The sequence below is a fragment of the Sylvia atricapilla genome, chromosome 3 (genome assembly GCF_009819655.1).
Source record: "Sylvia atricapilla isolate bSylAtr1 chromosome 3, bSylAtr1.pri, whole genome shotgun sequence".
Classification (NCBI taxonomy): domain Eukaryota; kingdom Metazoa; phylum Chordata; class Aves; order Passeriformes; family Sylviidae; genus Sylvia; species Sylvia atricapilla.
Genome location: NC_089142.1, coordinates 65232944 through 65260244, shown reverse-complemented (window position 1 = coordinate 65260244; position 27301 = coordinate 65232944). Strand labels below are relative to the sequence as shown.

General features: G+C 36.3%; 1 protein-coding gene across 3 annotated transcripts in view; it reads right to left on the bottom strand.

Moving 5' to 3' along the window:
- Window positions 1-27301, bottom strand: part of UTRN (utrophin) — a 316443-nt gene that overhangs the window by 16100 nt on the left and 273042 nt on the right. For 2 of the 3 annotated variants that reach the window (XM_066315631.1, XM_066315630.1), the window contains 7 exons: window positions 22482-22639; window positions 19833-19999; window positions 17337-17448; window positions 10748-10884; window positions 9163-9201; window positions 8861-8926; window positions 5339-5404 (listed from right to left, as the gene is read on the bottom strand). In XM_066315631.1, the coding sequence (XP_066171728.1) occupies window positions 5339-5404; window positions 8861-8926; window positions 9163-9201; window positions 10748-10884; window positions 17337-17448; window positions 19833-19999; window positions 22482-22639 (745 nt within the window). The remainder of the gene's footprint in view (window positions 1-5338; window positions 5405-8860; window positions 8927-9162; window positions 9202-10747; window positions 10885-17336; window positions 17449-19832; window positions 20000-22481; window positions 22640-27301) is intronic. The other variant, XM_066315629.1, reaches the window with a different exon arrangement.

Here is a 27301-nt window from a genome sequence, read left to right as displayed (position 1 = left end):
CATTAAATACATATATATGTATAGAGAGAGTTAAATATAATTGGAGTTGCATTGTGCATTTAAGTCCTTAAAAACAATAGCAACATCCAAGAGTGAAAAAGAAACAATGTTCCTTTTCAGCCCCTTATCTACAAAACAAAAAGCCTTTAACTGCCTTATCTTCACTACTTGAGTTATCTCAGGGAAATTCATAACCACTACTGTTTTTCATTAATACTTCATGTCTACCTGAAACTAAAACAAAGGCAAGTGCAGGTAATGGAGTTTGGATCAGGTCTCAGTGCAATGATTAAAACCTCACCGTATTTCTCTACCTATTATCATCCTCACAAAAATACCCTATCTCATAACAAAATTTTTGCCAAAGTGAGGTAAACCCTCTGGGGACTTCAAACTCTGCAGGGCACAGGCCTCCAAAAGGTGCAAAGTACCCTGTGACTGAAATGGCCCCAGCAAGGCAAGAGTGCCAGCAATTCAATGTCACACCTTGGGCGAGCACAAAAACAGAGTTAAAGCAGACAGGTGAGAACACAGCTTTATTATCCAGGCTTCAAAACACTGTTTACATGTGAATTTAGGTGATACTGTGTGGCTACACATAGTTTTGTGCAAGGGTGTTGATGATGTCAGGAAATGTTCGCTTGGTCTAGTTTAGTCTACCTAGTTTACTTTAATTAGGCATCAAAATGCTGCTGTCTAGGTTTTGAAATAGTGAAATAGTTTATAAACAAAATTTAGGACACCTAAACTGGATCTTTTTAAAAATAGGACTCTGCAAAGTGGATTTATTATATTTATTGGAATTTGTTAAATCTGAGAATCTGTCAAGATTTTGCATTAGGTGAAACCTCATTTTTAATGAAACCTATAAGCGCTTAAAAAAAAAAAAAAAAAAAAGCGTTTACACAGTAAAAGCTTATATACTCTTGACTGTGTTGTGATCCAGTAGATGAGATCAACACAGCTAAATACAGGTAAATAATTTTGGTCTCAGAGTTATTCAGTCAACAAAAACTTCATTTCTCTTCTCTTCCACTGGTTCAGAGCCTACTGGAGAGGCTGTGAATATTGATTGCTCTGTTTTTAGGCATCACAGGTTGCAACTAAGAGCACGTTTTTTCATAGGCACTAGATAAAGGAAGCCTTCTGAAGCAAAAGTGGTTTCTTACCATGTATTCTACTTTTGGTCTGTCCTGCAAAATTGCTAGTTTGAAAAAACACCATCTTGAACCTGCACCAACAAACCTCATGACTGTAATTAGGATAGATTCTTTAGTAGCACAGGAGTCTCAGGACAGGGTTTCAAATGACCTGCAACATAAGCTCATTGTTTTATGCCAGGAAAATAGTTTCATTTTGAGAACCTGGAACATTGTTCTGTAGAAGTGGTAGGAGATGGAAATCAGCAAACAAAATAAAAGCATCATGTAAAATTTAATTGCTCACTCTTTCTTGGTGGTTATTTTATTGAATGCTCTTCGTGCTTTGAGAAACAACTGGAAGTACACAAAGTCCTTTGACAGCAGAGGCTGTAGTTCCTATTCTGCATTTCACCATAGTAAAAAGGAGCAAACAAGACATACCAGAAGATCAGACTTGAAAAAAGTACATCTCAGAGAAAAAGAACACCCCAAGAAAGAAGCCTGGGGAAAACAGCCTTTGAAGTATCCTATTCTCCTTGTGGATGTGTATTTTCAAGATGTCTGTTCCAAAACATGCATTGTGCATAGAGGAAGCAAGAGGCAAATAAAGCTGCATATGACTTCCCTTTTATTGGACTATGCTGTAGAAAGAAAAATTCAGATTTCCTGACCATCACTTTTCATCAGTGAATTATTTTATAATTATATCTGATTAGGAAAACTGATTGCTAAATTGGATTTAAGACAGGAACATGTGGCTAATTTGTGAACTTACTTCATTAAAAATTTTCCTTTTTGCTGTAGCTCTCATACTAAGCACCATGTGTTCTAGTCCAAATAAAGTGTACCTTGACCTACTGATGCTATGAAACATAGTAGAATAAGGATGAAAAAGGTACTGAAAAATCAGTCAAATTTCGAAATTAGTCAAATTTCATCTCCTAATTTTACCATCACATGAAACAAATTGCTTATTGTGACAAAATACCCTTTAACCACTTATATCATGTCACAGTATTCAGTTACTACATACTGGGGCTCCAGTTCAGCTTAAACCACATTAAGTAGCAGTGCCAGGTAAAAGTATCAATGGCCTGCACTTCTGAACCTGTTCCTACTTCTGAATCTGAGTGCAGAGTTCTCTAACAAATAAAATTTCAGATATATTCCAACTCTGCCTTGGGATAAATGTGAAATAGCATCAACAATATAGTGGATGTGAAGATAAATGGTAGTAAAGGCAGAAAATAGCTATTAAGCATCTGCATTTATTCTGAAAGTATTTATACTATGCCCAGTGCAATTCACTTCAGTATGGGCTGGATAGGATTGCTCATACTTTACAGGAATAGGAGAGTTACACTCTTGTCCTATTTCTCTAACGATTTTTAGTTTCATTCTACTACACCATGATTTCTCAAATTGTGAGGCATAGCTTTCTGTCAGGAATACGTCATCATTCTTTGTTGTAAAGACTTACTTTTTCCTTATGTTCATCTTCATTTGTGAATAGGTAAGTCTGCTTTAAAGACAGAGAAGCTTTTTCATGAATTAAAGCCAAATAAAATCCATCACAACATTCTAGCCTAAACATTTAAAACTGTCTAATCCACAGCGAACACAACATGAAGGAAAAATATTTCTATTCAATGAATGTATTTGTACCAGAAGATTCATGCATGAGAGCATTAGAATGTTTTTTAAAAAGCCAGACATGCTACAGTAGAGACCATGGCTTTTATTTTGCTATCTACAGCTGGGTTTTTTATTGAGGAAAATGCATTTTTTAATGAAATTCACACATCTTTTGAAAAGGAGAGGGTTAGCAAAGGTTAGTCAGAGAGATAGAAGTCACAATTACATTCAAGAAAACAGGTTAGTTAAACCCCAAGAATTATCTTTGATGAGTGCTTTCTTAATCAAATGGCATATTGCAAAATATTCCTGAGAATAAACTCATTATGTTTAACTAAGAGCAGAAGTCTTCTTATTCAAATGTAGATGACTTCTTACATTTAATCTCTGAAGCATGAAGTGTGTTAAAAGTATTGTTGCTGAGCTTGTGAACCTGACAAGACCAAAGAAGTCACTTGCAAAATCAAGTGCAACACTGCCTCTGTTCCATATTCACAGTAAACTGAAGGACTCTTCAGGGGCAATAAAAAAGATCATGAAACAGAAATCCAATTATGAGAAGCACAGAATTTTATTTCCAAACTAGTAATTGTTTCCTGAACGTTTGAAATAATACTGTATATAAAGGAAGTTTGGCTCAGGGATTTACATCTGAACTGAAAAAAATATGTATTCACATTTCAAACTGCTCCTTTTGAAATCCATCCATATGAGAATGGGTACACCATCCCCATTTCTATGTTAAATGGCATTAAAAAAATATAAGAATATATTTGAACTATAATCCTAATTTCCCAGTGTTTCAGCAACTTCTGATCCAAACTGGGATACAACTTCACAGCTCTGTAGTTCGCTGGATCAAAAAGGGCTGTCAAGCACTGAAGCAGGTAGCCCAGGGCAGTGGTTGAGTCACCATCACTGCAGGTGTTTAAGGGAGGTAGATGTGGCACTTGGGAACATGGTTAATCATGGACTTGGGCAGTTGGATCTTACAGGACTTTTCCAACATAAATGATTCTATGACAATAGTTTAAACTTTAAAACACAGGCCTTCATAATTTTGAATACTTCAGTACTCGTGCCTTAATGAGAGCATGCATTAAAATCTGCAAATAGAACAGAAGGTGCCATTGTGTACAAGGGTACTTTCTTACCCATATTTTGTTTGGGTAACAGTCCCCTGACTGAGACCCAAATTCAGAGGTACCTATCATTTGTTGGTACACAAGTTTATATGATGATAATTCTTTTTCTAAGGAAAAGGAATTCAGGGAAATTGCTTTAAAATCATTAGCTGACTTGTCAGTAAAAATTAGGCATACATCCTCCCTTTTATCATTGGGATAGATGGTTGTTCTGTCTTTGTATATGAGTAGGCTCATTAATTTCTAAATACACAACTAAAGTGTATAAGCATTTAGCTGCCTTCAAGTTTCCAGCTTTTCTGCCAAATGAATGTATGTTTGCTCTTCTTTTTTTGTGGAAGGTAAATCAAAAGGGAATATTCTGGCTGCATTTCTGTCACTGGTGAGTGTGCCAATGACAGAAACTCATTAAAACTGTTTGCATGAAAAAAGATTTTATTTGGTATGTAAATAGAGTTAATTAATCAGAAAAGAGGCAACATTTAAAGGGGGTTACATGTGCTTCTTTCAAGCAAAGTATTTTTAAATCTCAAGCTGTTAGTACACTCATGGATAGAATAATTTCACTATTATTTCACTATATTTAAAACAGTAAATGAAAGTATTACTGAGACCAACAGCATTTTCTGACTAAAGCTGAATAAGGACAATTTCAGTTTTCCTCTTTAAAAATGCTGATGGTATTTGTAAATGACTTAGAATAGGCAGAGTCCTACAATGCTGATTTAATTAACTGAACTGAGGATAAAGTGAGGTTAAAAACATTTGTTTCTACATTTTAAAAAAAAGTATTTAGCACATCAGCAATTCAAGAGGTTCTATGCTTTCCAACCAATGCATTTTAATTTAGGTTTTTTATAATAAAAATGACACATAATTAAAAAAAAAAAAAAGGAAGAAAATCAGTAAAATTAATGTAGGACTATGTTCATTACATAGGATAATTCCAGGTACAAACAGATGGATCAGCAGCCAGAAAACTGAAATATAAACAAGAAGTAGCAACACTGCCCTGGCTCTGAAGAATCTTCAAAGTACAGATGATTTTTTTATTTTAAGAAGAAGGTTGTCTAGGGTCTAGCAAAAGCCTAAAAGAGGATTTTTCTTTTATACTACGATAAAAGCAGAAAAGGAATACAAAGTAGAATGAACAGGGCTGTGGCCTTTTACTGGTCAATGAAATATCCTCATGTTGAAGCAGAATGGCTGACAGACAGAGTTCCCACACATCGTCAAGTGAACATCTCCAATTTCCACGACTGGTGCTTGGAAAAATTAAACTTATGGAGGCATCCTTGGGCTCCTACTTAGGACTTAGTCCCAGTGAGAGCAGCTACTGTGCTAGAACTGCTGAAGATTATACCATGTATGTGTAACCAAAGTTCCTGGGAGCCGTAATGAGTCTGAGCTACTTACACGCTCCCAGTGGTGGAGCTGCCGTCCATGAGGAAGGAGCCGTTGGTCCTCTCCATCTGTGCAAGCCTGAAAGGCAGGGAAAGACCACGACTTTCAGACAACATGCTGCACAATCTAAACAGAGGCAGTGTGAATATCAATTCTACTTCCTAACAGCTCGGATATGACAATCTTTGTATACATGGTTAGGAATAAACTCCTAGATTTTGTGACAAAAACCTATAATCCAGAGGACTTTTATGAGAAACTTGTGCTATGATTAATTAATTCTACTTGCCAAACAACAACAAAATCGTATTTTCTAACTCTAGTATAATTATCATTAGCATCACCAGAACTCTCATGGCAAAATTAGTTAAAGAGATGTTTTCACAGATGGTTTTCTTTTTGCATTTTCTGAAGCTGGACTAACAAAAGAGGATGAATCCTTTTTAAATATAGCACATGCAACATCTGAAATTATGCTTGGCAAATAATACCACACTGTGGACAGACAAGTCCTGTAAAACAGCACAAAAAGCAGTATAATTACAGGGAATCATTGCCTACAGTTCCTCATTTTGGAAGCCATTAATCTAAAAAAAGCCAGATTATTAGACCGTATATACAAGGTCTTTAAGTTCCAAGGTCTTTGGTTCTTTAAAACCAAAGCAGAAATTTTCTATCTATTCAAGTTTCCAGGAAAGACGTACCTTATGTACATAAGAGACATACATAAAAATTGAGGAACATTTAATGCTCTACACACATTATTCAACTGCACCAAATATGGCTATTTCCTTCACTATGAAGATATCTTAATTTCACATAGATTTTTGCGAGTGCATTATGCATTACTATAGACATCCTCAAACTTCCTCTTGAAGAGAGTGTGCAAGGCCCTAAAGAACAGGGAACTGGTGACTTCTTTTAGAATGGAGCAAGTTTGCCCTCCTGTACATTTCTTACGATTCCTGAGGGTCAAAGAAGAAGAATAAATGAAGGCACACACTGGGTGTCATCTTGATTGTCTATTCCACCATGGCCAGGGTAGGACACTGTGCTCTAACATCTCCCTGAAGGGAAGAGAATCTCTGAAGTGACTTAGGACAAATCAGATCATCTCTGCTCTAGGGCATCTCAAACAAATCTATTTCACAGTGAGCAACATGCTTACAAGTCACCTTTATAAAGTTGCTAAGCTCAGCATCTTTTAATCTTTTGATGAAACAATTTTACAAATTCATCTTTATAGTCCCTTTGTCACATAGGGAAGTAGTACAACCGCACTTGCTCTTAAGAGAGAAGGGCTTGCCTTGAATCCCTTAGTGAATAATAGATAGTCCAACTTGCGAATGCAGATTACAGCATTATTATCACGTTTAGGATTTCCATCATTTATGAAGATTTGCTTGAGATAGTGTATATGGAACCAGCAGATGACCCTAATCAGGGAGCACAGTGAGACAGGGAAGGGACCCTAGAGTTGCAAAGAGCCTTCAAGGTACGATAAAAACTGAAAGCCGAGGAAGGAAATTAGAAACAACTCGGAGGTGACACAGCACAGCAGAACAGGGAGATGGTACCTGATTACAGGCAGGGGATTTAGTAAACAGAAAAGTCAGTTGAATATTCTCCAAACAGTGACAATGAAGGCTTTAAGCCCTAATATACTATTTTTGCTGGGCATTATCTTATTAGGGAAGCCCTGAAAATATTTATTTAAAGATGCTTAGCTGAAAAGACCAGAACAATAAAAAAGATTTACTACTTTATATGCAACATATGCATAACAGATTCAACTAGAAAAGACACAATAAAAATTACATGGAAGACACAGAATTGTGTCCCCTTTAGTTTGATTTTATTGCTGGAAGAAAAACAATCATGAATCGTTTTAGACAGATTACCTGTGAGGCAATCACTAGCAAGCTTTTTGATTTTGCTAAGCAATGTTTGCACATAGCAGGTACAGATTCAGGTTTATATCCTGAATGATAATCGAGTAGTGCACAGTCCACCTTCAGCTAATCTCATCCCAAGCAGAACTGGCAAGAGGTGAGGGGGAGGAGAGAGAAAACAGCTATTGCATGTAGGATCTCCACTGATCCTCACTGAGAGTCCAAAGTTTGAGCTTCATCTGGGGGCAAAAAGCCACAGTATTGTGGCACCACAGGCTGAAAAAAGGACATAGGTAGAAAATTCTTCCACCTCTCTAGAGAAATTTAATTTGTCTGGTTCAGGGGTTTTAATTGATTACAACATGGCCTAAGTTATAGAGTCAAAGAAATGTTGGATGATTTATATGAACGACATGTTTCAAAAAACTGAAAATATCTCTAATGACTTTGTATTTCATTGTGCTATAATACTAATAAAGGATGAAAATATTTGCTGTTGGGGAGCAAAAAAAATATATATATATATAGGCTCACTGTAGGTAGTCCTTCAGCTTTATTTCCTGCCCTATTTTCTCTTGCTGCAAAGATCATGTGCAGCATGTCCTAGCCATTTAAAAAACTGGTCTGAAGATTTTTAAGGTGCCTGTAAATAAGAATGCTATTAATTTAAACATGTACTCTGAATTTTTATTCAAAGAAATGAAAAAGTTAAAATTATTTTCCAGTTGTGGAGATCAGATATAACAATAAAAATACCCAAAGAAAAACCTAGTCAGTTCCCATGGTACTTATTTTTGAGAGGGTGTCTCTGGTTAATGTTTCACCGTCATCACACTCTTAACTCCAGATGAGAGGAAATGGCCTTGAGTTGTGCCAGGGAAGGTTCAGGTTAGATATTACAAAAAGTTTCTTCCATAAAAAGGTGGTCTGGTATTGGAATAGGCTGCCCAAGGAGGAGTTGGAACTACCTTCCCTGGAAGTGTTCAAAAGGCATGTGAGGGTGGGTGGCACTCAGGGACATGGTTTAGTGGTGAATACAGTCATGCTGAGTTAATGGCTGAGCTGGATGATTTTAGAGGTCTTTTCCAACCTTAATGATTCTGTGATCACCAGCTCTGAATGCACAGAAGTGAGTTAACAAAACACACAAACATTGAGATGGACCTGGCATAACAGTCATTTTATCATGACAGGACTAGGGTGACCCCACAAAAACCACAACATAAAATATTCATAATTACAATCTACTCTGCTAAAAGCCAACAGTAATGCTGAGTGTCAGCCTACCACAGAAGAAAACAAACCCCTGGATCTATTTTCCTACTGGGAAAACTTATATGTAAAAGTTCGGTTTATTTCAAAGGTTAAAGATGAAGAAAGAAACCAATAATGGCACATTTCAGAAATAATACAATTTTGCAACAGCTTCAATTCTGTATTAGAGATGATAGACTTAACACATGTATTTTACATTTAATAAGACCACAATCGGAAAATAATTATTTAAAAACATTTAAGTTACTTCTAAGTACAGAGAATTATATCTTTTTAACAAATAATATTCAATCAGTAGTGTGCATTAAAAACTGCAGGAATCAATCACAAAATGCAATGGACTAGTGAAAAACCATGTTTTTCTTACCTAGTAGCATACTGTTCTATCCTGGAGTGTGTGTCATCATGAAACAGCTGTGGAGACTGGGAAGGACTAGTTTAAAAACAACAATAAAAAATTAGTGGTGTCCAAAGCAATTCATGATATAGACAACATTATTTTTAAATCAAGTTAGACTGATGACAAATAAATCCATGCACAGTATTCCTGGTTATTGCTTTGGGTCAGCCATGCCTTATAGTTCAGGGACATCAGATTAGCTGCAACTGAGCTAAAAGAAAATAACTGGCAAATGAGGCTTTCCAGATAAATGGGTTCTGCATACTCACTCATATTGCTCTGGCCACATACTGATGAGAGTGATAGGACTGTAAGGAAGACAAAAAGAAAAAAAAAAGAGAGAGAGAGAAAGAATGAAACCATGAAACTAAAACTTTAGTACCCATTTAAGCAAGAGAAAGCTGGAGAAACACAAAATATTTTAAACAGCAACCCACTCTGAACCAGTAACAATTGATGTAGAAAAGAGACAGCAACAAATACTGCCAGCGTCATGGAGAGACAGAAGACTGACCTACATACTTAATTTTGTTACATAAAAATCAATTTAAAGAAAAATCCAAATCAGTGTTATTGATAGAACTGCAGTTCATAAACCATAATCAATTAATTTAAATTCTGCTCAAGCACTGGAACTTTCATTTTAAAGTAACTAGTAAAACGTATTAAAAAAAAAAGTGGAGTGCAAAAACCCCACCAATAACATCCCCCCACATAAGTCACAATTAACAATGTTGCTTCTCTTTACGCATAAAAATGGGGTAAATACATATTGTATTTCATTCTCACACTTGAATAACTATAATTTTTTTCTTTAATTTTTTTTAATTAAAAGGAATGTATTACTGTATTATTGCCACCTTCAGGGCAGAGAACTGATGCCAAGAGTTTTCTCAGCATGGTGCTGACTGTTTATCTGTATATTTCCCACAGGACTGGACCACCAGAATTTTATCCTGACTTGTGATTATAGTTTTATCATTCCAATTTCTGTCAGCACTGGCAAACTTTCATCACATTAAAGCAGCTTTGCTTTCCTGTGTTGGTGGCAGCTTCCTTAGAAGCCAGGCAATCAATCAACCAGTTTTCAGATTACTTCCTCCTGTATCTTAAACTGCTCATGAGGAGGTTTTGTTTACTTATTGCAAGCACAGCCCTACAGCTATGAAAGCCCTCAGACCGTGGGCACTGGCAGTGAGCTGCTGTGTGAATGCAGAGCATCTTTGCTGAAGCCTCGCCTGGGCAGTTGCTAAGTGGTGCTGTGTTCAGACAGTGCAGCAGTGCCACAGACTCCAGGATGGGAGGGACAGTCAAGCCATGAAACTAATTCTAGCACCCTGTCAACACATCTTAATTTTTGCTCTTGTAAGAGTGTCTTTTGCTCACAACTGCCAAGTGAGTAAATAAAGTGGAGCACTTCTGTCAGTGCCATAAATAATGCTGTGGAGACACTGAGAGTGCTCTCTCTGATTAGGTCACCAATATTTCTGAAGCCTGTAGGACCCCAATTAACTCAGACATTTCTAATTCCAGGAATTTTGACATAATCAAATAAGCAGTGCAGTTCCAAAAACACAGTCTCCTCAAACGTACTACTCTCCGTAAAATGGCTATTCAGCCCCCATCAAAATTACCTGCTTTGTCCATTACCATGGACATTGTAAAGTCCAATGCTGATAAAAATCTAATACTTTAAAAATAATAGAGAAGATCTGCAAATAATGTGAAACAATACAGAATAATATAGCACAAGGTTCTGCAACTGTTGTTGGCCTTCTTTTGAGTTTCAGCTTTTTGTTTCTGATGGAATAGGCCAGTGCCTCCAGGAGCATCTGCTCTATAAACCAAGCTTACGTCTCCAGGTTGTCACCCTCCAATACTGTCTGCACAGGTAAGTAGCCAAGTCGGGGATGCTTTGCAAAATACTTCTTTGACCGGAATTTATTCTTTAGCACCTTCGTGAAGTCCCGTACATCCTCCCCAGATGTTGTCTTAAAAATAAAAAAGAAATAAAATTCAACATTGCTGAACAGTACTGATTTAATGTTAATATTATTGATACTGCTGGTACTGTCCTGAAAAAAAAAAATTCAAGGAAAAACTTTGAAATTTCAATGATGCAAAAACTGCTTTTTTAGTGTCAAGCGATACAGTACAATAATAATGCTAATGCACCTACAAGTTCTCTTCTACTGGAAAATAACAGCAAGGCTTCAAATTCCCAGAAATAAATGCATTTACCAAATACTTTATAAATTAGAGAAAAATTGACACAGGTTGAAGTCTTAAGCTAAGCATTTATATCCAGTCATAAAAACCACAAGAATTTATTTTTTTAGAAAAAATTTAAAAGAGCAAAAATCAGTTGTTAAGATACAGCACTCTATAAACAAAGTTTGACAAAATACTCTGCCTCCCATTCTAGACCTACAACAGAAAACCCTGCCACAAGAATGGAGTGCTATGTGCTAAACCATACTCTGCTGCAATGGCAATGATTTTCATAAACATTTTCTCAAGTTATCAAATCTCTTCCTTTAGGATTCTGCCACTATTTGTAATATTCTAGAGTCAAAAAATGCACAGATGAAGTGGTGGCCAGTGTACAGGCACTACTCAAAAGCACAGGCAGGCCTGATAAGAGCAATTAATGCCTGAAGTAACAAATTCAGACTAATTCAGTGGTCTCCTTACTCTACAAGGAGTAAGATTAGGACATAGATTAGCCACAAAATTACACAAGTCTAAATTTGCAAGTTATAATCAACATCTTCCATCCCTCACAGCAACTTTTTTTACTGCTCGTGACTGATGCAGCCTCTTCCAAACCTGCTAAGTGCTTAGTCCCATCCCTCTCTGCTCCCTCCCTGCACACCACCCTATCTTGAAAACAAAATTAAAATTTATTCAACTACTTTTAAAAATCCCTTTAACTGGTGATAACCACAGCAATAATGGCAGCACTGCTCTGGTAATACTATTCGGCTAATTTCTGCTACAAAAGCAGGTATACATACAGACATAAAATAAATATAAGGAAAAAATGGCAATAAAGAGATTTGCAGGAAGAAACAATAGTATAGAGCCTGCCTTTAGTGTATGAGCTCAGACTGTGCTGAATATTTCAACAGAACGTCCCCTTCCAGCCAGTACTATTAAGCATTTTCTCTTGCAACAGCAGTAAAGAAAACATAGCCATTCACCTCCAGAATTACTTGACGATTTGCAACAGCTTTTACAGACTTCCAGTCCAGCCTCTGTAACAAACTACAAATTCCATTCCTGTACTCTCTGCTTTGGGAGAAGCCTGTTAGCATCAAAAGATGCCAAAGCCGATGGACAACCATGTGGAAAATAGAGAAGAAGACTGCAGTTTTGTAATCTTTTTCTTCATGTACTACAAAGAGACCTAGGGACAGGTCAGGCAAACTATTCTCTGCTGTCAAAACATAAAATACTTCCATATTCCATATATTTTAATGTATGCAGTTACAAACTCTGCAATGCAATAAAAACAGTAAAATAAACTGTCTTTGATAGAAATTTCTCATATATGGTTTTAAAAAGTAGACAACAGAGCAAATTTGTGACCAAGGGTTGTTTGAATCCCAGAATTTATTAAAAGTGAATCCAGAGAGGATTCACAAAATCATTCTCAAAAAGCATCTCTCCAACCACTGCACCATCCAAAGAAGGAACAATGCAAATGAGGCAATGCAAAGGGCTGCTAATTCTCATGCAGTAGTAAATCCAACAGATGGAACTCCGCCTCAAGGCCAAGGAATGAAAATTTTAATACTTACACATAGTAGAAATAAATGTCTACTGACTTTTCCTCTGGTGTATTCTTTATTTGGTACGACAACCTGATTCTCAGAAAGAGGACTAGTATGACTGTGTACTGACTGAGCACTGCAAATACTAACCAGTGAAATTTGACCAGATTTGAAAGAACTATTTAGATTTACGTGCAATTAAGGTGCAATTCTGAAAAATGCCTTCTATTTTTTTTCTTTTGGGCAAACAACCACCAAATACAGTCCAATCCAAAATCATGCCAAAGGCATGTTATAGATGTACTATAACATTTTCCCTTAAAAAAAGACTAGCCAGGCACTGTTGTGAAGAATCTATCTTCTAAATTAAAACTAGCAGGTACCTTGTACACTTCCTTACATCATGACATCCTAACTATTTCCACACAAATCAATAGGACAAATAGCAGCATTGTTACAGAACCACTTCAAAAGCAAAGAAAAAATACTTTCCTTCACTGAAAATTCAATCTAAAGACCATGCTTTTGAACTCAATTTAAAATCTCAGTTCTTAGAGTAAAACAAAGTTCAGGAAGAAACATCTAATATCCATGGCTGCCGCACACAACTAAAAACCAATGGTACAAAGACATCTCAAGATGTCACTAGCTACAATCTGTAACAATTGACAAACTGCATCAGCACTCTTCAATACACCAATCATGCACAAAGAGAGGTATAAGCAACAAACTAAGATACAATTACTTGTAACCAAACAAAAATGTAAGAAACCAGGATTTTATGGAAAGCAGTGAAAAAAAAAAATAGCATGGTGAAATATGTTTTCCATACATATCTTAAAAACCCAGCTGGTGTATGCTTTCAGTCTATTGGAAAGAGAACGAGCCTTCATTAGTAAAAAGTAATACCAAGATTATAATAAACTAATTTCAGAGTTCTAAGTTAAGTAATATATAATATAAAAATTACAATAACTATATGAAACATGAATAAATCGTATAAAATACTCATAATACATATATATGTTTAATTTTATTTATCACTATTCTCTCTTTCAAAGAAAAAGTAATAGTGGAACCCCATGTTCTTATCCCTTTTACTTCCCTTATCTATGTAAAATGCTGACTAGTCTGCACCTAAGTCATCATTCTCTTGATTACATTCATTATATCTAACACAAAACCAATTAGCTGTTTTAATACACACAGAGAAATTGATTCCCAGAAGAGGTGTGAACTTCACTAATGTATGCGGTCATTAAGACCAGCCACATTAATATAATACAAGTGCCATTACTGACAGGATTTCCATTCAAAAAAATAAAAAAAAAAAACCCTGTGTAGGTAGTTATGTAGGACTATTCACAAATTAAATGCAAGGAAAATCTAAGAATATTTTTTACATATCTGTGTAAAATTCTATATTAAAAATCTTATTTTCCCATCTTTTCAGAAAAAAGAATACGTAAAGGTGAAAAACAAACTAGAAAAACTTCGCATTTCTAATACTTAAAAGAGAATTATGTTTTCAGGTGCTTCTCATATTGAACTCTAAATCTTGGATGAAAGAAAAAACATAACTCATTATAACATCTTCTTTTTTCTTTTTTTTAAATGTTCATCATCAAGAAAACTAAATTGCAAGGTAAGAAAATGCAGAATGACATTACAGATTAAAATGCAGTAACTACATATAGCTATGTGGGGTAAACGGTCCTAATCTGAAATTATGAAGCAAATCTTACCTAATACAAATATCACAAAACTCATTAAACTGGAGAACATATTCCTAAACCCATTCTCCACATTATTTTAAATTTTATAAGAACTTACTGTGCTTCTGAAAAATCCCTTTATATCCTACACTGAACTGCTCACCTGAAGACAATTAAATGGTCTTCCCTCCATCTGTGACTAAGCTCCAGTTCTAAATGTCAGCTTAAGTAATGGAAGCATTTTTTAACCTATTTATTGCGAGTATTCTTGATTAAAAATGTATTAATATGCATTAGCAGTAAGTGAAGCTAGATTTTATTAATGCAGTTTGATGAGTACATGCATTTGTACTCCCCTTTTCAACACTGGCCAAGAAAGCAACATTTTAACATCAACAGCCTTTGAATTTAGTTGAAAAGGCAGAGTGGATGCACTCTTCCTGTTCAAGCTATTTGTACTGTAATATAATGGATTTTAATGAAAAATTAAGTGACCTTTGGTACTTTTATTTCACAGACCTAGGTCTATGCTATTTTTCAGGCATTATTCCATTTAAACATACAAGCCATTCTACTCACTGCAAAAAATTTTGCTGTTCTTGACTACTGTATGGCACTTAACGAGTTCAATATGTAGAGAGGTTTAGCAACAAATTGTATACCAACCATAGTGAATTATTGCAAATAGTAAGAATAATACAGGATTCTTTTTGTGAAATCAATTCTTCATTCCTAGATCAAATAAGACTAGTTAAAATAGATTGCATGTGGGTGATTATGGAAGTCTAATAAGGATCTAGGTCTGTTCATATAATGGGTCATTTCTTTTTACAGAAATGGAGGTAACAGAGTGTACTTACATCAGGACCCAAATAAAATTCCAGCTCTCATATTCAGCTTCCAAATTAACAGAGGTCAGTGCTGAATATCTAGTTTTATGCATCACCTAAATTATATGCCATTTCTATTATTCTGCTATACTTAAAACTTTCCCAAGTTCCTTCCTTTTCCCTCTTTTACACTGGCTTTAATCAAGAATGTCATTTTACTCCTCTTATTATCCCATAGTGGATTCACCTCATTCCTCCTATATTTCATGGAAAGAAGGAACTTTTGCCTTATGTTACCTTATTTTACACCTAATATTGCTTTAAAACTACATTCTTTCTGCAGCAGTAACAGAAATCTTCATTATAATACAAGCTATCTCTATTCCCAGGGACAGAGAGGATTCCAGCCATTTCCAGAATATATTTTCCAGTTTGTCAGCTTTCACTTGTAAATGGGATGGCTCACAGTTACATAATGTGAACTTGTTTAACAAGAACTGAAAATTTATCTTAGATATCAAATCTGCTGCTTCAGACAAAATCTGGAATTCAACAGAAATATGTCATCATGTTCTAGGGAAGGTACAATACCCCATGCCAGATGTAATCTGTATTTGACTAACTCAACAGAAAGGATACCCAGACAAGCAGCATTATCTATTTCAACACTCCTTACACTTCAATTTCTGAATTTTCTGAATATTATAGGTAGCAACAAAGGACATTTCTGTTCCCTAAAGATGAGGCTTATACGGAGGGGAAACAAAAAAAAAAAAAAAAAAAAAAAAAGTGAATTTTTAATGATGTCTAACCATAGACCTCCAAGTCCTGAGGTTAGAACAGTCATGTGATAAAATATAATAACATTAAAACCAGCAGAAAATACATCTACATAAAAAATATTTTTCAGAGTATTCCCTGATATGCCAATTTATCAATAAAATCCTAACATTTGGTTATAGAATTAATAAAAATACATTAAAATTCTTTTAAAACTCTTTTTTTTTCTGACCATAATGAAGGAAAACCACTACTTAACAGAATTTGAAGTCTGTTACAGAAAATACACCAGACAAAAAAGAGGGAAAACACAGATAGTAAGTCCAACAACTACAGCAAAAGAGTCAAATAGCTCAATGAATTTTTGCTACTATAAGAACCCACAGTATCTTGTAACACCATTGAAAAATTTGATCTATTGAATCAGCTCTAGTTACATTCTGGTCCGAATTTTTATGAACATGCAGACCTTTCACCACTGTCCTATAGAGCCCATACCAACTATCCTATTAATTTATTTGTGACTGAGTTAAAATTTGAGAATGTAAAGAACAATCTGATAAAAAAGTGAGAGTGGTATCTGCATGTAGCAACCCAGCCACTACTTCAGTTAAAAAAGACTCCTAGGAATCTCCTTTAAAAATTGTATTTGAAACATCCTTAGGAAAATACAGTGTTATAAAATTACGTGAGTAATGTTAATGCATTTGTCAGCTACTGCTGGTAAATATCTCACACCATTTCTGGCTAGAATTTCCATACCATTTCTAGTTAGAAACTATCAATTTTGTTTATTTTTTTCCAGCTACACATCAACTTTTATATATCCCAGTACAGCAATTATACAACAGAATGAAACACAACCTATTTCTAACCACATTTTCATGAAGCAAGGAAATGCTGGACTTGAAAACAAAGATAGATCACACCCCCCTAAAAATATTAATATGCATTACTAGAATATTAGATACTCTTTGCCACAGTATTGCAATAGTAAAGCAAGTCCTATTTCTCTGACATGTTCTTGCCCTTATCGTGTGTGTATATATAAGAACAGCATTTACTTTTAATATTCAAGCTTTGTTTCACCAATCAGAAGTGAAATTCAAATTCTCTCAGAGGTGGATACTGCTACCCATTTCTATAGAATCCAAACACTCCCCACATAAAATCAACAAAACCTGAAAAGTTCCTGATGCCTTCAAAAGAGAAAGGTGGGAAGACAAGCCATATTAAACACACGAAAAAGAAATCCTGGCTAGGTAACAAAGATTATGAAAAAAATTTAGACCTCAAGTCTGTGTTGTTCTCCATTAGAAACACTGAGTAAATTGGTACTCACAGGTATACAATACTCCACCATAGGATAATGCAATTTATGCCCCTTTGCTGTACGGCCAGAAAAGAAACAGCTCTGACAGACATCATAGTTGAAATGTTTTAAACTCCGGTACCTGTGGGAACATTAAACAAAGTGATTAGAGGTTTACTTCTAACTAAGCCTCACAAAGCAAATTACTCTCTGAAATGGTGTCACCTGCTATTCAGCAGCAGCAACATAAGGACACAGTGAGTTTGCTGGGATTAGCTCCGAGAGAACTCCAAATTGTGTGAGTGTGCACAACCAGAACGTGGCACAGCCAGCACTTGTCAGAGCTGCAGGCCCAGGGACACAAGTGCCACTGCAGCAGCTGCAGTGGACACAGCAAACCTGCAGCCCTCTCAGTCCACAGAATCTTCCTACTCTACCCACCTCAATGTGTATTTAAAAGCTCCTGTCTCCATATCAGTGTAGAGAGCCACTTGCTCTCTTGTCAGTCACTTGCTGCCCAAGTAGCTTTGATGCAGAAAATCTTACAGGCATCAGCTTCATTGATGGACTGGGAAGAATTTATAATTTTAAAGTTTTTACTGACTTTTAACTATATTGCTTTAGTTTTTCTTTTCCTCTATTTAGTATTTTCATGTTATCTCAAAGAAACTTTTATAAATCAGACTGGTTTATTTTAGTTTTTACACTCAACAGTTAAAGGTTTGTAAATAATTTTGATTCTCAGAAATTCTACACACATTTTAATTTCTTGAGAAATTATATTATCAAGAATTCATTAATTGTAAAAATAGTTTAAAATTCAGTTAAAAATATACAATGATTTGTTTACTTTTGGTTGTTTTTTCAAGAGGATGTATGTATAAATAGGGTAACAAACGTCTACAGTATCCCTTTTACTAAATGTAATCACCAGGAGCATGACTTATTTATTTATTTAGACTAAATCAACAGTACAGTTCCAGATTCTACCTACTGTTTCTATCCTGTGGTTGTTCTGACTGGATGAGGTTATATCATTCATATGAAACTAAAATGAGTTAACTGAACCAAATTGAATAGCTACTGAATAGTTAAAGTTTAAATTAAATTGCTTCCCGAGAGCAGTTTTCGGTACCCATCCACATTCTTCCCCTCTTGAGTTTTATGTTTTGTTTTGCAAGAGAATATGTGTCTATAAATGTAAAAGGTTCACTTTAAAAGATGCTGATCCAACTTGTTTATAATCTTTTCTCAGAGCCTGTGCATTAAATGGCTACATTTACCTTCTGCTAAGATGCTAGATGCTTTTGTTGTTGCAGATCTCTAACTTCATTGTAGAAATTATTTAGAATGACCCATTCTAAATGGGTCTTTGTCTTCTCTTCTGTCTTTCTGTCCTCCTGCACACAGTATAACATAGCTGAGCTAGAGCTTTGTCCCCCTATGCTTCCTCAAACAATAATAAAGCAAGAACACTTAGAGAATTTCATCTCCTTTTAAGATAGGCAACGAAGTTTGATCAGATTATTACTTCTGCAAATACTCACAATCTATATTTATAATAAAAAAAGAAAAAGGGTTGCTAGCTCAATCCCATAAGATCGACTAAAGCCAGCATTCCTAAAACTAAGCAAAATGAATCTGACCTCAGGATTCATATTATTATCCTCTAAAAAAACAGGAAGATGGAAAACAGAAAGCACAATGAACAAAAATTACTCATCTGCCTAGATACCTGAAGAAAGATGTTAGGAGCACTTAGAAGCACATGATAAGACTGATTTATATTTTTCCTAGACAATACATTAGACTCCCTGACCACAGCAGAGGAAAAAGCCAGTTACACTGAACTCTAGTCTCTACTGCAGATTTTGGAGATGGGGGTTGCATCACTTTATATACTGCAGCAATCAATTTACAAATGCATGTTGATCATGGTAATACTTACTAAGGGTGCCAACTACAGTTTAGGAGAATAACATGGGGAATAGTCCCCTTGTAATATTTTCTTCTAGAATTCACACCTTTCTTTGAAAAGACAAAAGTTAGATTATGTTCAGGGACATAGACAGGGACTTTGCAAGTCTCATTACAGTAATGTATCACTGTTTGTTTTAAGCAAGGCAAGACTGATGCTGAAGGGTGTTTTATAGTGCCTGGCATAAGTTAGTTTCTCAAGCCTTATGCAGGAGAGCAGACAGACTGTCCACGTTTTTTCTTACTGATCACCTCCTTTTGATCTTGTGCTTACAAAACACATCGGGTGCATTTATATTTCATTTGCTATCTCTTGGATCCATCAATCCAGACTCACATGTACCTCTGTCAGCCACAGGACCACTAGGTGTCTAACAGTGGCACTGCATGACCCAGAACTGCACCAGCTCAGGCCACACTGTGGGTGACAGATCTCATCTTAAAGAAGGAAAACAGTGAAAGAACAGACAGAAAGAACTTCACTTGTTGGATGACTTAAAAATGTGGATATTTCCAGAGAAACATTGCACCTAACACCTCTCCTCTTACCTAAATCCAACAATTGGACATTCTTTACAGATGTTGCACTTGGCTTGATGTTTTGCTGTTTCTGCAGCCGCCACACGGTGTAGAACCGGTAACCACACCATAGACTGTGGTTCTAAGCGCATCCAATCTATAAATTGCTTTACACTTATTTCTGGCTTATTGTGGTTCTGTGGAGAAAAAACCCACATCCAAATTAAAAAACAAAACAAAAACAAAAACAAAAAAAAAACCCCAAAAAACAAACAAACAACAACAAAAAAAAACCCCAAACATGAAAAAACCAACCAACCAACAAAAAACCCCCAACAAACCAAAAAATCAACCAACAAACAAACCAAAACAATAGACATCCACAAGTAGATTTTCCATAGGATTCTATGGAAAAAAGGCCCAAACAAAGTGCATGAATTCTTTCTATGACAGTTTAATCCAAAAACATTTAGAGGATACAAGAAATAGCCTCAATGAAAAAGAAAATAAAGACAACAAGTCAGTAAGACTTTAGAAGACTAAACAGCTGTGATAGAATAGACAGATGGTATCAAAGATGGAGGACATAGTAAAGAAGTAACAGTGCATAGTACAGCCATCTTTCAACAGAAAGCACTTGAAAAATAAGTATGAGCATAAAAGGGAAGCACATTCTGCAGTTCAGACATACTGAAGGCATGGTTGCCTTCTGACTTAATATCAATGACAAAATGCTAGAAGTCAGTAGTGTTTGCATGTGTGTACTGATGGCCCCAAGACTCATCATTTTTTTATTGTGTTCTAAGCCCACGGCGTTCTTTCTAGAGAGCACAGTAAACACAACACATGCACATAACAAACAAACAAAGTAAAGAGCAAGAAAGGAATCTGCCATTTATAGGCAATCACTGCAAGAATGTAGCAGAGCTAGTATATTAACACGATTGTTCTAAGAAGCAAACAAATACGCTCCCATGTTTCTTAAGTTGCAACCACCAGAGGAGCCTAGCTATAAAGGTATTGTATTCATCAACTTCATTAGCAATAACAGAGGTCATATTTCTGAGCTCAGTGGAAGGAATGAAATAAAAATTAAAATGAAAGCTATTATTAAATGGTAGTACATGATAGAAAGCAATGCTTAGGCATCTTAACCTATTCATAGTCCAAGTCAGTTTTTGGCATTAAGAGGGAGAAGCATGAAAAAAAGAAGTGTTTCTTCTTCACCAACTTGTTTTCACTGGGCTGAGATAACTGACATACAGCCAGACATTTTTTCTCTATGCTCTCCTAACAACTAGGGACTGACCTATTCATGTGAGATGAGGGATGCAGCTTCATCATCAATATAATCGTAATAACACGTCAAGTATTTGAACACTGTCTTGCTAGTACCCCTCACCTGTAATTGAATAGCATGGGAGATGGGGCAGATCCTTGTGGGACATAAAGATCATTCCTCTGTCACACAGAATGTCTTCAAACAACAAATGAATTATTTATTTCAGCATGACTCAAACCTCTGAAGGCCAGTGATAAATATGTCAAGTGCCATCCCTTATGGTCTGAAGCAGCAATGTTAAAATATCAGGGGAAGCATTACATGGTTAATTGGTCAACCCAACTTCCATAAGTATCTACCAAATTATTCATGACCTGCAAAACACGCTTCCAATCCTAATCGTCTGAATCCAGAAATTGTTCTAATAGTTCTGGAAAAAAGCCAGCACAATTGCATTTTTCAAAGAACTGGACAAAAATGTAGACATCTCTATGAAAGACTGGCAAAAGAAAATCCTCTGAAAGTTCACTAAAATCTTTTACGTTCAATTCAATTAAATCAGAAATATCCAAGTCAGTAATTTTATATAAGCCATGGTGTATTTTTAAACCATATACAATTTCTGACAATGCTCAAATCAGCTGCTTTCAGAAAAATAATGCACCAAAGCAGTATAGCTATCACTAGCTAACATTTGGAGCCTTAGGCATCCTTGAAAAAGTCAGAGTTAGTTGTGTCTCATTACAACATCCTGTTTTTAATTCTCATCTTCTTTAAACAGACAGACACTTCTTGCAGCTTCATTAACCCCCTGCATGTAGTGTGGAGCTGCACAGCAGGCTGCAAGAGCTTTATTCCATGTTCTATTCTGCTGCATAAAGGCTTGCAAGAAGACTATGCTTGAAGTTTCATGTAACTGCAAGGTCTTTTGTCAGTAACATAATGCTAAATAATTTCCTGGTGCAAAAGGTCAAAAATTACTATCAACATCATTTTCTTGTTCTGTTGAGATTATGCCTTATTCCAGCTGGAAAAAGCATGTTGTTCTCACAGCATCAGGTTGCTTTCAACAATGCATAGCAGGATGATTGGCTGCTACATTTTTTACAGCTTTTAGAGCAGCAAACACATCACTGTCAGACTCATGAAGATTTATATATTCTGTTGGCTAAACATAATCTGTTTGATCCTCTCCTAAACCATAAACTATCTTTTACAGCTACATTTTCACATGATTTTCCCATACTTAGTTGCAGGAGCATATTAATTTCTACTCAAAATTCAGTGGATATTTTTATATTCCTCTCTTCTTTTTACATCATTGTGCATAAGTGAAACTGGAGACATCAGAGACGTTTGGTTTTGTTTTGTTCTTTACATGAACGTCTTTATCTTACCTGTTGGAAGCAGCTGCGCACGCTGGGTTCAATGTTGCTGCCACCAAAGGCTGCCACTTCCCCAAGCTGTCGTGGGATCTGGATAGCATCGTGAAGCAGAAGGCCCAGCTGCCTCTGGTCACACATTTCTGTAGGGCCTGCCACCTCCTTGAAGAGGTCTGCAACATCAATATAAGACTCCATCTCATTCCATTTCCATGTACACCTCCTTTCCTTCAATAATGCTGCAGCTCAAGCTTTTAATTTCTGCATTATTGTCATGGCTGCAAATGACCACTGTCCCATTTACAAGAGTTTACTTTCATCTAATCTCAATTTATAACCATAAATAAGAGAAAAATAGGGTCAAATAAATAAGGTCAAATATATTTCTTCACTATCAAAAAGTCACCTTAACATCTCCAACATTCTTCTCTCTAAATTCAAGAGAGATGGATTGGATGGGTAGGCTGCTGGATGGATAAGGAATTGGTTGGATGGCCACAGCTCAGAGTCCCAATGGACAACAATGACAAGTGATGTCCCTCAAGGGTTTGTACTGGGACCAGCGTTATTTACTGTCTTCATTAATAAAAGAGATGAAGGGATTGAGTGCACCCTCAGCAGGTCTGCAAGTGACGCTAATCCAAGTGGTGTGGCTGACACACCTGGAAGACAGGATGCTATCTACACCTGGACAAGCTCAAGAAGTGGGTACTTAGGAACCTCATGGAGTTCAACAAGGTCAAATGCAAGGTGCTGCACCTGAGTCACGGCAACCCGCAGTATCAGTTCAGGCTGATACTGAGGGACTGAGGGCAGCCCTGTGGAGAAGAACTTGGGCATGTTGGTAGCTGGAAAGCTGAACATGTGCACTTGTAGCCCAGAAAGTCAACCTAGGCTGCATCAGAAGCACCAGCAAACGAAGGGAGGTGATTCTGCACACTCAGCTACTGTGAGACCCCACCTGGAGTACTGAGTCCAGCTCTGGGGTCACTAGCACAGGAAAAATGTGGACCTGTAAGAACAGATCCAGAGGAAGGCCAAGGAGAGACATTCCATCATTCTGAAGAAAGGCTGAGAAAGTCAGGGTTGTTCAGCCTGAGGACTCCAGGGAGACCTTATTGTGGCTTTTCAGTACTCAAAGGGAACTTATAAAAAAGCTGAGAACAATGCTTTTTAGCAGGGCTTGTTGCAATAGGACAAGTAGTAATGGTTTTAAACTAAAAGAAGGCAGATTTAGACTTGTTATTAAGAAAGAAATTTTTTTACAATGAGGGTAGCAAAACACTAAAACAAGTTGTCCAGAAATGTGGTAGATGTTCTATCCCTGGAAATATTCAAGGCTGAATTGGACAGGCTCTGAGCAACATGCTCAAGCAGAAGATAACCCTGCCAATTGCAAGGCAGTTGGTCTAGATGACCTTTTAAAGCCCCTTCCAAACCAAACTATTTAATGATTCCATGAAGAATGAATTAATATTTCAGATGGTAATGAGTATCAGCATCTTATGCTAAAAAACTATGTCATGCTTCAGTTGGTTAGGGACAGAAGCACAATCACTCTGAACTGAGATTGGAAGTTACCAGAAGTCAAAATGTGAAATAGTTTAAAGCAAGAGCAGAAGCCAAAAAGACAACTTGAGCTTAACAAGCTTAACTTAACAATAATCACATTTTCTTCCTGGATAAACACGTCTACTTCCATGTACTTTTCCTTCACTGATTCCATTTTCCTAAGGTAGGTGTCAAGCCCTGCAGTATAAATGGATGAACCAGGATGACTGTAACAATGGAAAAAAATGATGCTGAAAGAGATCAAGAAAATTTTTCCAGATACAGGCACTGGGAAAGAAGATACTGCTTGTACCTACACTCACAGTAAAGCACCTAGTTAACAAGCCTGTCAGCAGTGTAGTTATTATTTCTCGAGTGCTTTCTTAGCACATTTCTTTGATTGGACAATTTTATTTGTTAAAATTCTCAGCTAATAACGGTAATGTTTCTGCCAATAATTTTGATTTATGAACTCTGCAGCTGTGTACATTAGCATTTAGTCACAAGACTAATCTTTTCTGAAAACATCTTAAATGCTGAGCTTATCTAAGAAATATTTCTTAATTCTGTGATTTATACAAATTACAGAAGAAGTGGAATGAAATTCTTATGTTCATTCCAGCTGGTTTTTGCAATCCCCTTTTGAACTAAATGGCTGGCTTGGATTAAAGCTCCAAGTAATCTTAAAAGGAAAAGAATCCATTTATATTATACCCTTACTTTTTCATGTTTTCCATCAGAACAACCACTAATAAATCAGAAATACATAAAATTTGAAAATTCAGTCTGACTGCACTTCTGATTGAGGAAAAGACATCCTCTGTTCAGAAACTCATTAGTAACTCTTATTACATGGTGTAAATTGTTTTGCCCTTCATTTGGAGCAACTGGCAAGCTTTGCCAGTGTGCTTCAGACAGTGTGGGCACACTTTTTTCCTTCTCACAGGAGGTGGAAGCAGAAGAAACAATCTTCACAAAATAAAAATCCAAATGACTGAACTAATTTTTAGATTTTATTGTATTTTTCTCACCCTTTCTTGACTAGTCAAACAGCAGCTACAGCATCTTGTCCACTCTGTGTTGAGAAAAAAGACACACAACACAGACAATAGACAGGACAGTATTAATACTGTAGAGCTGCAGGCTCCTCTTGGCAATCCCAGATCCTGGTTATCTTCTTCAGCTGAGGGTGGGACAGTTTTTCAATTTCTACGAGTCAATTTAAAAAAAATGGATCGTATTAAAAAAAAAAAAAAAAAAGGAAAAAAGAAATTGTCTTCTTTCTGTTTGCATCAGTCTGCTGTGGAAACAGGCCATAAAAGAACAATTCATTAGCTGCTGGAGCTGGCTGGGAGGCAGATGAAGTAATTTCCTAAGCCTTAAAACTTCAGTTGATTGTGGAGCTGGTAAATAGAGGAAAACGATGTGACAGGACAGAGAACAGTGATTAGCTAAGAGGAAACCAGAAAATACCTTTGAAATACAAATTCCTCCAAATCATTTGTTTCTTAACACTGGAACCTGTGCCACAACAAAAGACTGTCCAGGTGCAAGGAGTTCTCTTTTCCCAAACCCCTCAAGGCCTTCAGTGTGGCACATAGTAGGAGGAGCTCGTAAACTGAAGGCATGGAAAGTAAGAATGCTCCTGTTATCTGGCCTACCTACCCCAAATAATCCATGAGCTATTCCTTGGCAAAGGAGGCATGGCAAAGAGCATCTCTCAAGTGGGAGACAGAGGAGAGTCTGTTTTAGCTCTGACAGGGAGCACCCAGGCACCCTACTCACCACCAGTGGGAAAGGAGACTCCACACATCACCCACCAGCAATCTCAAAAGCCACAACCTCCTTTTAATGGAGTTTGTTAACATGTACACACACACTAAAGGAGTTTCAACATAAAATACATTGATATAAAAGGTTAAACTGTATAAGGGGCTCTACAAAAGGACAAGAAGAACGACCGAGAAAGCAGAGAAATATTATTCAGATTTGACTTGTCAGAAAAAAACTGAAACTAGGAGAAGAGAAATCAGTTAAATAAATTCAGCCTCACACTAGTATTTTGAGGATTAAAGCCAGTGGAACTCAAACTGCACAGCTGGACAATACGAAAAAATGTACTTAATGGTTGATAAAAAAATGGCCACTTGAAAATATTGAAAAATATATTAAATTCCTATCAAAAGGATAATAAGATAGTTAGTAGAAAGATAACAATCCACATTTTGTGACATTGTCAAAAACACAATGCACATTCTAATTTCTTCTTTTTTTTAGTTAGTTCCAAATGGTTTGCTATAAAAGTAATAAACATAAAAGTAAAAATAATGAAATAAACATAAAAGTAAAAAAAATAAAAACCCAACACATATCAAGGATGTTGTACATCACTTGAAAAATGAATTGCTTAGAAGATGAGATTTATTAAGTATCCCTTCTTTTTCATCTCAAATCATAAAGGTTTTATTCATTAAACGATATTACCCAAAAGCTACAAACTGTAAGAAACTTCATATGAAGTTTTTTCTGTTTCTGCTGCCAGTCTGGGGTTTGGGTGTTAGAAACAAGTGCAGGTAAGAGTGCAGTGCACGCAAATGTATTCTTATGTAGCTCACAAGTGACCCTCTTTGTTACTAGAGAAATCAGAGAATAATATAGTTATGGCCAGACCAGGACATTGGCCTCATCAACAGCTTAGAATCCTGAGGCTCCTCACCCTAAAGCATAGATGTAGGCAGCTCACAACTACTGAATTACTTTTGGAGGTCCATTTTTATTGTCATGAGCACTCAGGCATGTGCTTGAAGTTAAGCATGTCTTAAACATTTTCAAGAACAGGCATTCTTTAATTGAGGCTTCAATGTTTCCTCTAAAGCAATTGGAACTTTTAAATAAAAATCCATTCTCATGTCAGTCCTGAAGTCCAGAATCCTAAAAAGTAGCTTAATTAAATTAAATTAAAAAAAATATCACAGAAATTTCTCTGTCAAAACATTTTTTAAAAATGGGTCAAGTGAAAAGATCCTACCTATACTGGAAATGAACATCGAGTCTCTAGGAAAGCTGAACATTTGAGCAGAAAAAATTCCAGTCAAGAGTCTTACAAAAGCATTAAGGGTCTATCCAAAAGTTTTTAAAACAAGAAACTTGCTTATTTTACCATCAACTACTCCAAGAAGAGTATGCCTCTCCAGGGCCAGTGCACTGAAGGCACAGTCTGTGCTCTGCTGAGGGCTCTAACTACAACCATCCAACGACTGCCACTCTCAGAGCAGCCTGGGACT